The sequence below is a fragment of the Melospiza melodia genome, chromosome 4 (assembly GCF_035770615.1).
Source record: "Melospiza melodia melodia isolate bMelMel2 chromosome 4, bMelMel2.pri, whole genome shotgun sequence".
NCBI classification, from domain to species: domain Eukaryota; kingdom Metazoa; phylum Chordata; class Aves; order Passeriformes; family Passerellidae; genus Melospiza; species Melospiza melodia.
In genome coordinates, this window is record NC_086197.1 from 10,799,309 (window position 1) to 10,813,732 (window position 14,424).

General features: G+C 40.1%; 1 protein-coding gene across 19 annotated transcripts in view; it reads right to left on the bottom strand.

The window, feature by feature from the left end:
• The window catches only part of CACNA1C (calcium voltage-gated channel subunit alpha1 C), a 450,530-nt gene that overhangs the window by 127,287 nt on the left and 308,819 nt on the right, over positions 1-14,424 (bottom strand). For all 19 annotated transcript variants that reach the window (XM_063153847.1, XM_063153843.1, XM_063153842.1 and 16 more), the window contains exon 9: positions 8,876-9,048. In XM_063153847.1, coding sequence (XP_063009917.1) covers positions 8,876-9,048 — 173 coding nt within the window. The remainder of the gene's footprint in view (positions 1-8,875; positions 9,049-14,424) is intronic.

Here is a 14,424-nt window from a genome sequence, read left to right on the forward strand (position 1 = left end):
CATCTGCTTAAAAAATGAAATAAGAAATGATCTTGCTCTATAAATACTCAGCTTGGGGGGTTGTGGCATTTCTTCCAAAACTTTTCTGTGGAAATGCTGGTACCAAATGCTTTCTATGCCTCTCTAACCATGGGAAGTAAAGCAATTCATCAGAAGGCATGGCAAAGGCAGCTTTCTCACAGAGTAATGTTCTTTCCTGAGGAGTAGAACCAGTGTCAATGGATTAATCTTGACAGCTTCAAGAAACACTTGCCAGCAGGGCAGATAGAGATAAAATTATTTGCACAAAAGTGTCTTTGCCAGCTATATAAACAATTGATTCCCTCTAAAGCCTTACCTTCAGAGATATTTCTATGTAACAAACTGGTACTATAAGAGAATTCCTACATCAACACAAGTCTCTCTTCTAGCAGAGAAAACAGAGGTGGTATCTCCCCAGTCAGTCTTTGCTAGGGAAATAGCTTTTATAGTGGACAAAGTCAATGCCCCATCAACATTAATGTCAGTCTCTCTGTGCTATAGCTGGTCACACACCACTGCTCCAGCAGCTCTCAGTATAAAATTCTTTGTGCTTCAGGGCACAAGAACCTGGGCAGGGAGGAACTGGAAGGACCTGTGAGTTGAACAAGACAAGCCAAATTCTCAGCTGCAAGAGAGCAAGAGCGCTGTAGATCACCATAAATTTTTTTTCAGTCAGGGAGCATATTATAGGAAGAGCTTTTTTCCCAAGATGTAAACTACAGTAACCTGGAACCTCATCTAATTGCTGTAACCTTTGATGCCTGCACATGCTGGTTTCCATTCTCCCATGCAGAAGTGGCACAGAGGTTTGGTGCTCATCCCAGTGACCCTCTGAGGATCAGATAATTATCTCAGAGCTGCTCACTCAATGAGCTGGCTGAAGGAGTCAGGCACACGCCTGAATGTAGCCCACCTTCCCAAAATGGAGGAATTTCCCTGCTTCCTAGAAACACTTTTCCCTCTTCACGAGTTTATATCAGGCCTTCTGATGCTCTGTTGGAACAAATTACTGCTGAATTACAGGTTGTTACATTGGCCACAGCTTTGTCCTGAATACCAGCAGCTTCTTCTTTTGCTCTCTGTTCAAACAAAGGGAACATTGTTTTCTCCACACCGTGCTTTGACAGAAAATGCAGGCTTGAGCTAAACTGCTTTAACATCTTGTTGGGTTAGGTGGGATTTACCTCCCTAGAAGTAATTTACTAGTAGAGAAGGCAGGGGAAGAAGGTTTCCAAATGGTTGCTTTCTTTTTGTTTTATGTTCAAATTTTCCTTTGAGACAAAGAAAAACTGGGAAGTTGTGAAATCTACAGGACAATGAACCTAAAAGCTGCTTTTGCTAAAGGCTGGGTTATTAAATTATATTGCTAACAAAAACCAGAAAACCAGACCTTTGGAATGAACCATCCATACATTCAGGGGAACAAAAAAACTCTTTTATTTCTTACAATGATTAGTATGATTACTGTGAATTACCAGAGAAGGAAAATAGTTCAAAACTACCCTGATGAAACTTGGAAATGCCTTATGTGATGCAATCCAGGATCAAAATTCTGCTCTTTCTGCTCTAGAGGGCAGAAAATGGTGTGAGAGCCTCTGCCACAGGCACTGTGGGGGTGATCATGAGAATATAATTTAGCTTTCCTGTGTCTTTTTTTTTCTTGCACAAAGGAGTCCAGAAAAATATTTCACTCCTCTCCAAATATCACCCTGCATACACATATTTCAAGAACCAATGTTTTAGCTGAATCATTTTAAAGCATAATTTAAACCCTGAAGTTTTAAATTTCACTTTGTTGAGAAGACTAACTTTTTTCCCCCAAGCATTTCCTCTTGGAAATGGAGAAAGACAAAACAATCAAGGATAAGGATCTACTGCTTCCATGTTTGTTCACTCACAATAAAAAAAAAAAAAAGATGGCAACATATTAAGAGAGTCAGGAAGAAAATCTACTCTCAGTTTTGATTTTATTCCAATAGGAAAAAGTCAGATGTTGACATCGTAGTTTTGTTGACATTGATGGAAAGGTGGAAGAGGAATCACCCTAAATGATCTTTTTCTTTGTTACTTATGCTGCACAGAAATTATAAAATGAAAATGATACTTGGAAATGGCAGCTTGACTTTCACCTACATCACTGAAGATCATTGCCCTGTGTATTCTGCTACCACAGCTACCTACAGGGTCACTATGAAGCCTCACAAATGCTCTTTAAAAAAAAATAAATTATTATTATTTCTGACCTGTATAGCTCTTCCTTTTTAGGATATCAGAGTTTACCTGGATCTGACCACACATTTATTTCAGTATAAACCACATGTTTGTAATGACTGTGGATCCCATTCATGCCAGACACAACTGCATTTTAGCCAGTGGAATGCAGCACTGGGCAAACAGTGCTCAGGGGAGTGCCCAGTGCTGTAAGTGATTTCAGACCCCAGATACCTCACACTCTCCCTTTGGTGGATGCCAGTTACACAATACTGAAGCGATGTGTGAGCACTGAGAGCCTCTGTGCTCCAAGACCTCACACTGGGCAACCTTTTGGAGTGCTGACATGAGCATGTTTTGTTATTGACCTTGGATGAAACTGATTGGGGCCCAAGTCCTTACCCAGGCAAAATCCCCAGGAATTTCAGAACAAATTTTGCCTGAGGACTGTAGGAGTGATTCAGACTAATGTGAGAACTAATGTCCTGGAAGCTTTTTCTAGGCAGCATTCTAATTATAGGCTCAAGCTTGACATCTGTAGCACAAACCCATGCTGCATTTTGCAACCTGAGCCTCTCTGTGAGGAACCACAAAACAAAAACAAAGCTGACTTATCATTCACAAAGGCCGGCCTTTCATTAGGTGTCCTCAGACTCTGGTATTTAAATTAAGAGCAGTGTATGAGCTGTTTCAAAAGATGACAAGGTAGGAAAATGCCACTGGGTTTATTTTCTATTGGGCACAGCACACAGCTGGGAGCTGCTGTCACTCCTGTCCAAACAAACCATATGTTGGAACCTCTGCACATTAATACATGGATTTTTTCCCCCCTAGAACAACCTGTTGGCACAGTATACACTTCTTTTGTCCCTCTGTCTCCAGGTGAAAGAGAATAGATCTATCCCAGTTGCTAAACTTATGAAGTACCTATCAGGTGCCCTTGGGAAATGCCTACAAATTGTTGGCACTGCAGCTCATCTCTTCTGGGTTACCAGATGATTATTTTCCACATCAGTGGACAATGATAAAAGTAGAAGAGATTGTGCTTTCTTCCTCTTTAGATGAGTTGTTGACAGACAATAAATCGTTTCACAAGACTGGCATTGATTTCCTTGTATTTGGATATGGAAAGCAAAATGCAACCACCTTCTATGATGCCTTTCTCAAGCCACCAACTGGTATTGGAGGAATTAAATTAGTAAGGGTTTTATTTTCCAGTCTGTGCCTCTTAGAGCTTTTGTTTAGATGATCTTAAATTCCATGCAAGCTCCATGTGGAATTTTAAAATTGCTTTTTGACAATATCTGCATCTGCCTGTCAAGGGGTGGTTGTCCATGTCCTTCCATGTGTATATAAAATACATCAAGACAGATTCCGTGGATGAAGCTAGAATAATGCAGGATGAACTAATTTGCTGTTGGCAAACAAGTTCAAGTATGCTCTGCTAAACAGAAATTAACTCAGAACAGCCTCTTTTTGCTCATACAGTAAGAAGACGGGTTTTAAGGCAGTGAGGGTCAAGACTGGATGTAAAATATATATCTTTTAAATATCCACTCTCTCATTTTCCCCTCTGCATCTTCCATGTTCATTCCCCAGCTGTGCACTTGCCCATTAAATTTCATTGCATAAGATGGACCAAGAGTATTTTAGGTCACCTTGAAATTTTAGCTTGCAGTCCAGTCTTTGAAAATCCTTCCTACCTTAGACATTATCCCAGAGTATCATGATATTTTATTTCAGGCTGAAAGTAATAAGCCAGTAAAGTCAGAACACTAAACACATAATTTGGAGGCCACTGAGCAGGCTGACATATGAAATTATGAATTATGACATATGAAATTACTAAATATACAAATTAAAGAAATGCACAAATTGAAGTTGGTGTTCTTTTACCTTGGTATCATGATTAGATCTGTACACAGAACTCTCTCTGTCCAACAGCTCCACATCACTAACTTTCCCAAAGGGTTGCACAGAATTTAGTGACAGCTTTCATTCAAGTCTGTGGAGGGTATTTTGTACATAACCTCACTGAAATCAACAGTCTCTTTGTGGTGCATAAATTGACTGCGCAAAAGGAAATCAAGTCAACAGGAATTGGATAGATAAATCATAAAATGCCTGGACTTTTAGGGACAGGTGGTCATGCTTTTTTCCCTGTTACTTAATAGAGTCAAACTACTATTGGAGTTCTTAGAAAATAAAGCCCTGTTTGGGTTGAAATTACTAAGGCTTCTATTTCTAGAGTTCTAAAACTCTTCCTTCTATTTAAACTACCATCTCTCCTGTTCTCATTTATGGCCTGATATGCAGAAGCACGAATTGTTCCCATGAAAGACAGAGATTTTCCAAAAGCTGTAATGGTCTAAGAGGTACCAATTTCTCCTGAAATTTTGCTTTTTCTGCTGAAAAGTTCTTCCTTGTCTCAAAATAATTTTTTTTCCAGGGAAGACTCTCATAAATCTGTGATTAAATGCAGTCTAATTCCCAGTTATGGAGATGTTCAAAAGAAACAGTGGTTGAAAGAGTGAGACAAAACCTATAGTCCACCAAAAAGTTAGGTTGTCATTGACTCCTTAGAGGCAGCAAACTCAGATGTTAATGTACATTTCCAAAGGTCACTAAGGCACTACAGCAATGCTCTGAAGGTGAAGACTGAGGACTATTTCTTTTAAAACTGATTAAATTTTAATATATATTTTAAAATCTGCCTGTATGTCTGTACTTTTTGTCTTCACTTGTGCACTATTCCCACTTCAACAGAGGCATAAATCTGCATGTACAGACACACTTTTCATTATTTAATGTACCACCTGAAATATTATATGATTTTGATCGGCAACACATTGATTTGTACTGGATTTTTTTCTGCTGTGCTACACGAAAACTTAATTATCTACAGCCATCAGTTCCATTACAATAGGGCCTTGAAGAATGATTAGACTTTTAATTTTAGTAGGGTAAGCTACTTGCAAATCAGTTCCTGAATTTACAGTACAAAGTTGGATATGACTTAACAAGAAGGATTAATTGTCTGGAATCATGGAATGCCTTTACAAACCAGTGGAGGTTTTTTACTTTTAGGGACTCTGTTGACATTAGTGAGGTCAGACTCTCACATGGTGGCACCAAATAGAACTGAAATAAAGGAAACAGAGGGAGGACAAAATCTGAGCACTCAGAAACATGAAATTAATTTGCCCTGCCCATTCATAGATTATTTGTGAACCCCACTGCAGTCTGTGGGAGTTTTGCCAAACAATTTCAATAGGAGGAGAATCTGGGTTGAACTGAAGTTTTCTGCTTCGGCCCACAGCAAGAGAAGCATTCCAGACCACTCTCAGGAAGGGAAAATAAAAGTGCAAATTCCCAGTAACTGCGGCAACAGGAGGGGCAGTTTTCTTTGCCATCCTGTAACTTTGATGGCAAAGTTTGTAACTTTCTCCCCCCATCAAATTAAAGCTTTCTTGCCTTGTGGAAGGCATGTCAGGGAAAGAGCACAGAACAAGACCATCAACACAAACTGCCCCCAGAAGCCTTTTCACATTTCCCACCTCACATCTGTCACAATGGCAAATCCATGTTTGCAAACAGCATGGAAAAACTGCCTTAAATGTGGTAATTCCTCAAAAGACAGGGAATTAGCTCAGCCTGCTCTGTGAATGTCTCTCAATCCATGTGAGTGAAAAGAGGCAATGAGCTCCCTCAGCAAAGTACCAAGACCTCTGCTATGGAGAGAAGAGCTCAAGACTGCACAGGCTGTCCAACTCTGGTTGCATTTATCTTCCTTTTTCACCCTTTCCTTTACTAAGGTCCTCCCTGCTGTATCCTTGGACTTGGTAACTTCATTAAGGGCTGCAAACACCCAGTGAGGCTTTGGGCAAGGTTTGAGAGGGGCTGCAAACACCCAGTGAGGCTTTGGGCAAGGTTTGAGAGCCTCAGGAAAGCAGCAGCATATGCAAAATATGGCTGATGATGCCCTAAGGACTGTCACAGGCAGTGAAACCAAAAGGGGATGCAAGTGAGTTTCTCTTCCCTTCCACTTTGTGTCCTCTGTTTTACAGGAGGCAGTGCCCATGCTGACAAGTGGGCAGCACTCTCTACAAAGTTAAAAGACAGCAAAATCTGCCTCTGTAGTTGCCAAGGACAAAGAAAAGATGAGAAACATATGTTCTCTGTGTTTGGGATGATTCAGTGTAGGTAGACTACCTGGGTCAGAGCCCAGATGGTGTAAACTGCTGAGTCTCAGAACTTACATTAGCTGAGTCTCTAGATTAATAAGTATTTTTTATTTGAACTTCTAAACTATTCTGATACTTGTTATTAAAAAAAAAAAAAAAAAAAAAAAAAAAAGCCAAGCCTCCAAACTATCTCCAAGGGAAAAGCAAAGAAGCAAAAACTGATGTGAGTTCTTTAAAGTATTGGTGCGAATCAGTGTCAGAGCTCAGGCAGGAGCACATGTCCTCTGAGCATCAGTGCAACACCTCTGATGCAAAGGCCACACCTGAAGTTTATTGAGCTAACACAGCAGCTTAAGGAGGTCTGAACTACCCTGCGTGCTTCAGTCATCTGTCATTTGAAATTCTCAGGGCTGATACCTCAAAAGTCAACATTAATTAGTCACTGAACAAAGTGTGCTTGAAAGGGCAGTCACAGTCAGCCATGGAGTTCAGATGCTGTGCTAGTAACAGAAGGTGATGAGATTTGATGAGCACTTGAACAAAAGACACTGAAGGTGCACAGGAGGAAACTGAGCTAAACATAACAAAACAAGGAAGACGTTGTAGTCTTGGTGATGTAAGCTTGGACTGAGAGTAGGTGGGATTCAAATGTCTTGGGAACACTCAAGCCAAAGGGATTCATGAGGGAATTTACATCTGTGCCATCTGTCCTTCACTTATTTTGTAAATGGCTTTTGGAAGAGAAATAATACCATCTTTCTCTTCCAATTTAACCCTACTGGTGATTGACTGCTGGCAGGAATGCCAAAGCATTCAACCCAGGAGATAACACACCAAAAATAAACCTCACCCTAAACAAAATGCCCTGCCCTGTCACTTACTCACAGTACCTTTACTGTGATGTCATCTTAAGCTGAAACCATTACTTCTCAGTTCTTCTGACTCAGATGTGAGAGGACTAATTTTGATAAACCATGTCTTACAAAACTCACCTTATCAAATTGACCAGGAAGAACTGACAGCAAGCTGGAGATGTGTTACCTTTCACTTCTTAATATCACCACCCACAAAAGGGGCTTGTTAGCTCAAATATGGATTGACCACACTCAACAATACATGCAGTGAATTCTCAACTGATTTGTTCATGTATGGTATGCCACTGAGTAGCAAATTTTGGACATGATTAATATAGTTATTTCTGAATGATTGCTGAGTTGAAAGTAAACTATATGAGCTATGAAAATACCAGCATAAAAATCAAAATAATCTGATTTGGGAAAAGTCTAAGCAAGTCACCACAGTGACTGCTTCAAGTCCAGATACCTAAGTATTGTGGGTATAACCTGATATTAACCACCCAAATTGTTTTTTTAGAAGAACTTCATTGTTTTGGCAACAATAGTGGTTACTAATATTCTAAAGGTCATGAACATCTATTAAAAATCTTGCTGAAGAAAGAAAAACACAACTTTGCCATGTCCAATCTTCTTGTTACTGGAAGATATGTTTGTGATGGGATCATCCCATAGACTTTGATTGTTTGATGAGAAGGGTGATACCTAGGGACATGTTTCATGTCTTGTCTTCCAAAGTCAAACAAAGAAAATGCACATTCCCGTGATGAAAGCCAAGAGTAGAGCCATTGTCCATGGGCTTTGTAAAGGTTCCAAGTCTGACATTTCCCAAGTGCACAACCAGCAATGACAACTGCTAAGTGCTCTGAAGTGTTACAGAGCTCGTGTTGGTAAAAGAGAAGGTGGCAGAAGATTCAATAATGGTAATAAAATGTTGGGGAAGGACTGCTTTCCTCAAGCCCTTCCTTCTTCAGGATTTCTAATAAGGTGTTGTTGGTGAATTTGCACTTTGTACAAACACCTTGTCAAGTCCAAAAAAGAAGAGTAAGAAATAACACCCTTAGAAGAAATGTCAGAGAGCTTAACCCATCCTGGCAAAAGCAAACACAAGTCCACTGATTTCAGTGGAGTTACAGATGGCTCCCTTAAGGTACAACAGAGCTGATTTGGCCCTTTTGCCATACTGTATCTCTGCTTCCCCTGAGAAACCTTTGCTTCCAAGGAACCAACCATGTGCAAAGAGCCTGCAACAATGAGCTTCAATTAAATAAATGAACATAAGGCACACTTGTATTTTAAAACTTTTCTCAGTAGTGGACTGTACCAGCAAGTATTGATGTTTCATCTGTTTAATTTCAGGATCTAATGCCCCTATCACAGACTAAACACTGATCTGCAGAATATCAAGTATTGTACACGTATTTCTGCTTCCCATAGTTTCCCACAAGCACTAAATTGGAATAATGTATAAGCATATTGCATGTCTCAGAAAGAACTTGTTCTTCCTTAGAAGCCACCTCAGCACTACAGCAGATGGGCACAGGCTTTGTGGCTAAAAGCATGGAGAGAGAGAGAGAGAAAAAGAAAGAGAAGAAAGTTGCTTACTGTTTCGAGGCTTCTCCTCATCCATTCCTTCATCTTCATTTTCTGGATCAATATCTTCTGCTTGAGTTATCCAGTCTAAGTATCCCTTCAGATCCTCCTCTAGCTGCTGCTTTTCCCGAAGCTTCTGGAAATCACCTCGAGCCTTGGCCTTTTCTCTTTCTTTGGAAAACTCCCTAGCAAGAGGGAGGGAGGGACAGGACATGGGTGGAAAGGAGGAAGAGATGGAAGAAAAACAATGGGTTAGATTGATTTCCACCAGAAAGTCTCCTCAGTCTGTGTAGCACATCCAGCTGTTTCTATTCTCTCCAGACAAACACATGTATGGAGCATCCTTGCTGTGCACACAGATGTAAAACAGCTGGAGTGTCCACATATCCATCAACACTTAGCAAAAGACTGATACCTTTTTCAAAACTTTCCTTCTCAGCATTTGATTGACAATTCAAATAAAACATATACGTGACATTTATGTACAATTTTGTGTACAATACCAGACATTTTCTAACATTCTGTAAACACTTGATATTCTCCAACAGTTATCTACAAATGTCTGCATGAATAATGGTTAAAGATGAACTGTTTGACAATAATCTGAAATCTGGAGAGTGAGCTGGTGGCTCTAATTTCTAGCCAGGTTTCAATCACTATTTAAGATTTTATATTTCATCACAACTGAATTGGGCTAGTTCAAGTGCAATTAACGGTACTCACAATCCTGTACACATTTAATTATGGACTATTTAATCCACAGTAAGGGAAAATATAGTTAAAAACTCAGACCTCAAAGTTTTACTGAAGACTTTCAACATTCAAGGGTGTTATCTAACATGAAATAGATTTTTCAAATCTCACACTGGATGGACAAATACGATAAATTATGGATAGACAAAACTAATAGAGTCTGCCAGAAAGTGGACAGGGCAAGACATTTGATGATAGTTTTATGAAAGAACATTGTTGGGAATACAGACTTAAAAAGAGGGCATAAGAAAAGAATTTCCTGTTGCTTTATTATGATCCTGGCTTTGTTATGATTCTCGGCTTTGCCTTCTTTTTGGCTGCAGTGCTGTTTCTTCTCCTCTTTCAGCAATAATTTTTTTCAAGAAATGCTGACCTCCCTTATTTAGAGACTCATGTGGTTCTAACTCAGGTTTTAACACTTGTATTTTAAAAAGTAAGTTTAATGATTGTGAAAATTGCTGGACCAAGAATACTTAAGCACTAAGTCTTATATCTGTTGAAGCAGATCACTGCACAAGACACACAGAGCAGATAATACAGGCCACTCTTTCTAGGAAAAGAGGTAAAGCCATTCTTCCCAGTGTTGCTCCATTACTGTTGCTGAAGACTGTCAGCAGTGAATGGATTTAACAAAATGCTACTCCACTTGCCATTTGTCTTAGGTTTGCTCCTGCAAAAATAAATAGGAAATCTACCACTGATTTTGGTGGCATAATATTAGGATAATGGAAATCCTAGTCAAAATGTGAATTTTATGAGTGCCATGTGACTGAGGTGGAGGTGGGTATCTAACAGTGATGATGAGGTACTTTCCTCCTGTCTGGTCCAACACCTGCTGAAAGACTTCCATGGACTTTACAGGCTTTGCATCAGGTTTTCAGAATTCTGAGCTGTGCATGAAACCAGCACTGTAGCAGGATCAAAGCAGGATGATCCCTTAATTTGTAGCCAAAATATGTGACAATGACAATGTATGCCAGTGACATCCGAACCCTGTTATATTGCTGAGGGTTCAGGTCCTCCCAAGGAAATGTGATAAAAAGGTGGAGGTGAGGAAGAGAACCACTGGCTTCTCTGGCCTGAAGTTAGTCCACATTCAGCTCTGGGTCCAAACTCAGCCTCAAGGCATGGAAAAAATGAAAAATGAAATTTTCTCATATGGGGAGTGATATTTTGTTATTCACAATATAAAAGAAACAAATAAGCCAAAAAACAATAATAATAAAAACTGCACAAAGATTGTTAGGAAAAAAATCAATCACTGGTGGTTATATTTTCTGCTTCAGTAACACCTTTCCCCTGGGTCTGCTACACTGCAGTATCCAAATTAATGAATTAACTCTTAAAAAAGAAAACACTGAATGAATCTATGTACTATTAAGCCCGTTTGTTAAATCAAATTCAAATATTTTGATTTTCAGCTCGTGAAGTATTATTTTAGAATCTAAAACAAATGGGTCAAATTTTGAAATGGGCTGAACCTAGAGTTTTCTAACACAATGCAAAACACTGTGATTGCCTTGTGAAAATGACCTGCAATTCCAAGTCTCTTCCCTTTGTAGAACACATGACACTCCACATCTCAAATGACTCTCCAAAGAAGACAACTGGTTTAAATTGTCCTAATTTCTATGCTCTACTAACACTAAACCATTGAGAACACGTGGCTCAGGAAATTGCTGCTGCAATTCAAACCACCTCCCACGTGGGCAAATGTAGCTCAGAATCAAGAGTTCTTATCAGTGGCTGTTTTCCATCCCATGGCAAGGGAGATGGTGGCCTCAGCCCAGGCTGTATTGCAGGCAGGTGCACACACTGCTGCTGCCTCCAGCACAGCTGGCAGTAAATGGTCACTGTCTGCAGCTCCAGCAGGCAGGCCAAGCACCACAGACGCTTTTTATGGAAGTGCCATGTTCATCTAGAGTCTTCAAGTCTTTTTGCTTTCACAAAAAAGGCTGCACAATCATGGCAGGGTGAGGTCAACAAAGGCTCGCAGAACTAGCAAGCAATCTGTCTTTTTTCAGTGAACCCAAAACATCAGTATAATAGTGGGTGAATCTGATTGTTTTTACCACAATCCAGTTTGTTTCATTTTGGTTTACTTCTCCCAGAAAATTATAGAAATGCCTGCCAGTGGGAGTACCAGAGGACAGAATATTCTGGAGAGATGTTTTCTCTGTGTGGGGTTAGAGTGGGTCAATATCATAAACACCCAGTTCTGCATTATGTGCTGTTTCACAAGAAAATTTCTCTTTCCTATCCCAGTGATGGAATTTAGGTTACTCTTGTTGATATGATTTCTCACATTTAGAGGCGAGATGGAAAGTGAGCAAAACAGCAGAATTCTAACAGTTCAAAACTTTCTTACTACTCAAAGTAGAGCACAAGGCTTCAAATCTCATCCACCCTGAGAAGTACACCAAGGAATGGGAAGGGTTGGAAGAAGGGACAGAAAATTAGGAAAAATACCTGAAAGGTCACACAACCTGCTCAAGGAGGAGCTACAACCATAGCCAGCCTCCTGTTCACTCTGACCTCTTTCTTGACAGCAAAAACATCAAAAGCAGCCAACTGTGTTTTGCAGGATCCTCTCAAAGCAGAAGAAACCTCTGTTCTCCTGCCCTCCATTTGCCTTAGGCAACTGCTTGTTTGGCCTGTGTCCTGGGATTTGGATCAAAATAGAAAGGAAATGGGACTCTATATTCTTGGGTGTACTTGTCTGAAGGTTGAACCTCCTCTGCCTTTTTTTTTTCCTCATTAATTAACTGTAACAGATAACACAGATGTGAACATCTCTGATCTCAAGTGACTTCTTATCACTGCTCAGAGCAAGGATGTGGAATTGTTTTGCTTGGGCTTGAGGAGGTCTGCTGTGTGATCTGCTGACTGGATATTCCTTAGGAGTACATGAATTTTGTATTGTGCTCAGCCGAGTCAGGAGGAGATTACAGCTCCACATATAAATACTCTGACATGCTATTTAGGCTAGTATGTGATTAGTAAATTCACCAGGACCATGAATGGATGATATACCTGAGGAAAAACAAATTACAAAAGAGCTCTTTCAGCAGAGCAAAATTCAGCATTTCATTTTGCAGGTGCAATCAAGGTGTCTTTGTGAGTACAATTAATTACACTTATGTATTCAGAAGTGATTACCCTCCTCCCCCCAAGATAATCTATCATTTGTGAAGCCTACCTACACAACATGCCTGCTGAAGCTCCTGAAATAGATAAATGGGGGAAAAAAATCAGAGATGCCCAGAATGGATATTCAGAGATAACCAGGAATGCTGCTTTGTATCTAGAACAGACAGGTGGATCATCAGCATGGATCAGACTAATAGCAATAGCAAGTCTCCGAGAGAAAAAGCTGAATCTGCAAAGTGAAGACACTTTGTAACTCAGCAGAATTTAGAACTGCTTTAGAAAGTTAATTGTTTAAGAACTGCTTATACAGACCAAAGAAAATTTGGAACATTTCTCCCATAATTTCTGTATTTTTTCATGGATGCAAATTCTCAAGTTTCTTTTTACTTTTCTCCAGTTGGGGACATTTTTGCAGAAACAGTGCAGCTGTCATAACACTGTGAAGACAGCCAGAAAGAGTGACTCACAGCTTAAACAAGGTGAACTTCATCTTTGATTTTCAGTTCCCTCTACAGACTGTTTCCATCTCCTACCACTAAATGTGGTGGTTTAGCTGCAGTATGGCAGGAGGTGGAACATTTAGGCCTCAAAACACTTTTTTTTGAGTTGAAAATAAAAGAGAGAGGAAACTAAACTATTAATTATGCACAGGTAAAAATCCAAGTGCAGGTAAATTGAATCAGCAGTGCTTCAATACTGTGCACTCCCCATGGCTGGGCTCACAGGCACTTTTTATCCAATCAGATACCATATAATCTTTAACAACATTTCTATAGGGTCCTTGAGTGCACCTCTGATGGAACAGATCCCTTTCCCTGTCAGCTGATCACCATCCCCCACCAGTGCTGACATCCTTACCTGCTGGGCAGAGTATCCACCTGGAGGAATGAGGAGTTTGTGTTTCAACACTGTGCCAGGGCATCACTCTCCAAATATGCAAACACAGATTATTGCCCAACACTTCATTACTGAGAGTTTTCTCCACACTTCCATTATGGTGTGGAATCCCTTCTCCTTGCAGCAGCTGTCACAATGGCTAGTCTCCTTCAATGGAGTCATGAAGATAGAAATAATACCTCCTGCAGACCTTCTATTACCTGTCTCTTTGCCAGATGGCCAAAGGTGGACCTTTTTCCCCAGTCCCACTGCTGCCCTTCCTATCTTGTTGGCCCAAGTACTGAGGACATAATTTCTATGAGGCATCAAGTCCTCTCTCCTGCTCAGAGATCATTTTCCCTGTCTTTTGATCAAAAGACAAGGGACTTCAGGGCTGCCTGCTCAGGCAGCAGGCACAGGCCCTAATGAAACTCATTTAGAGCTCATCAGAGGGGGCAGGGTGGTAGAAACAAAAAGAGGATGCATAAAAGTCCTCATACCATATTTATACATGTACACAGAATGCCTGTAGCCCCCAGTCATGCCCAAATATGGAACTAGAAGCCTAATCCTAGAAGATTTTTTTTAAAATCTTGCAAGGAATGTTTGCTGGCTTGATTCCTTAAATTATGTGTCTCCCCAGGGGCAGTAAAGTTTTTGACTACTGGGGACAATACCCATTGTTTTTAATCAAAGTTACTAAAATGATGCTTTGCAGCGAGGGTTGTACTGCAGAACTGAAATATAGCTAAATGTCTGGATGTCTTAAAAATGCTTAAACA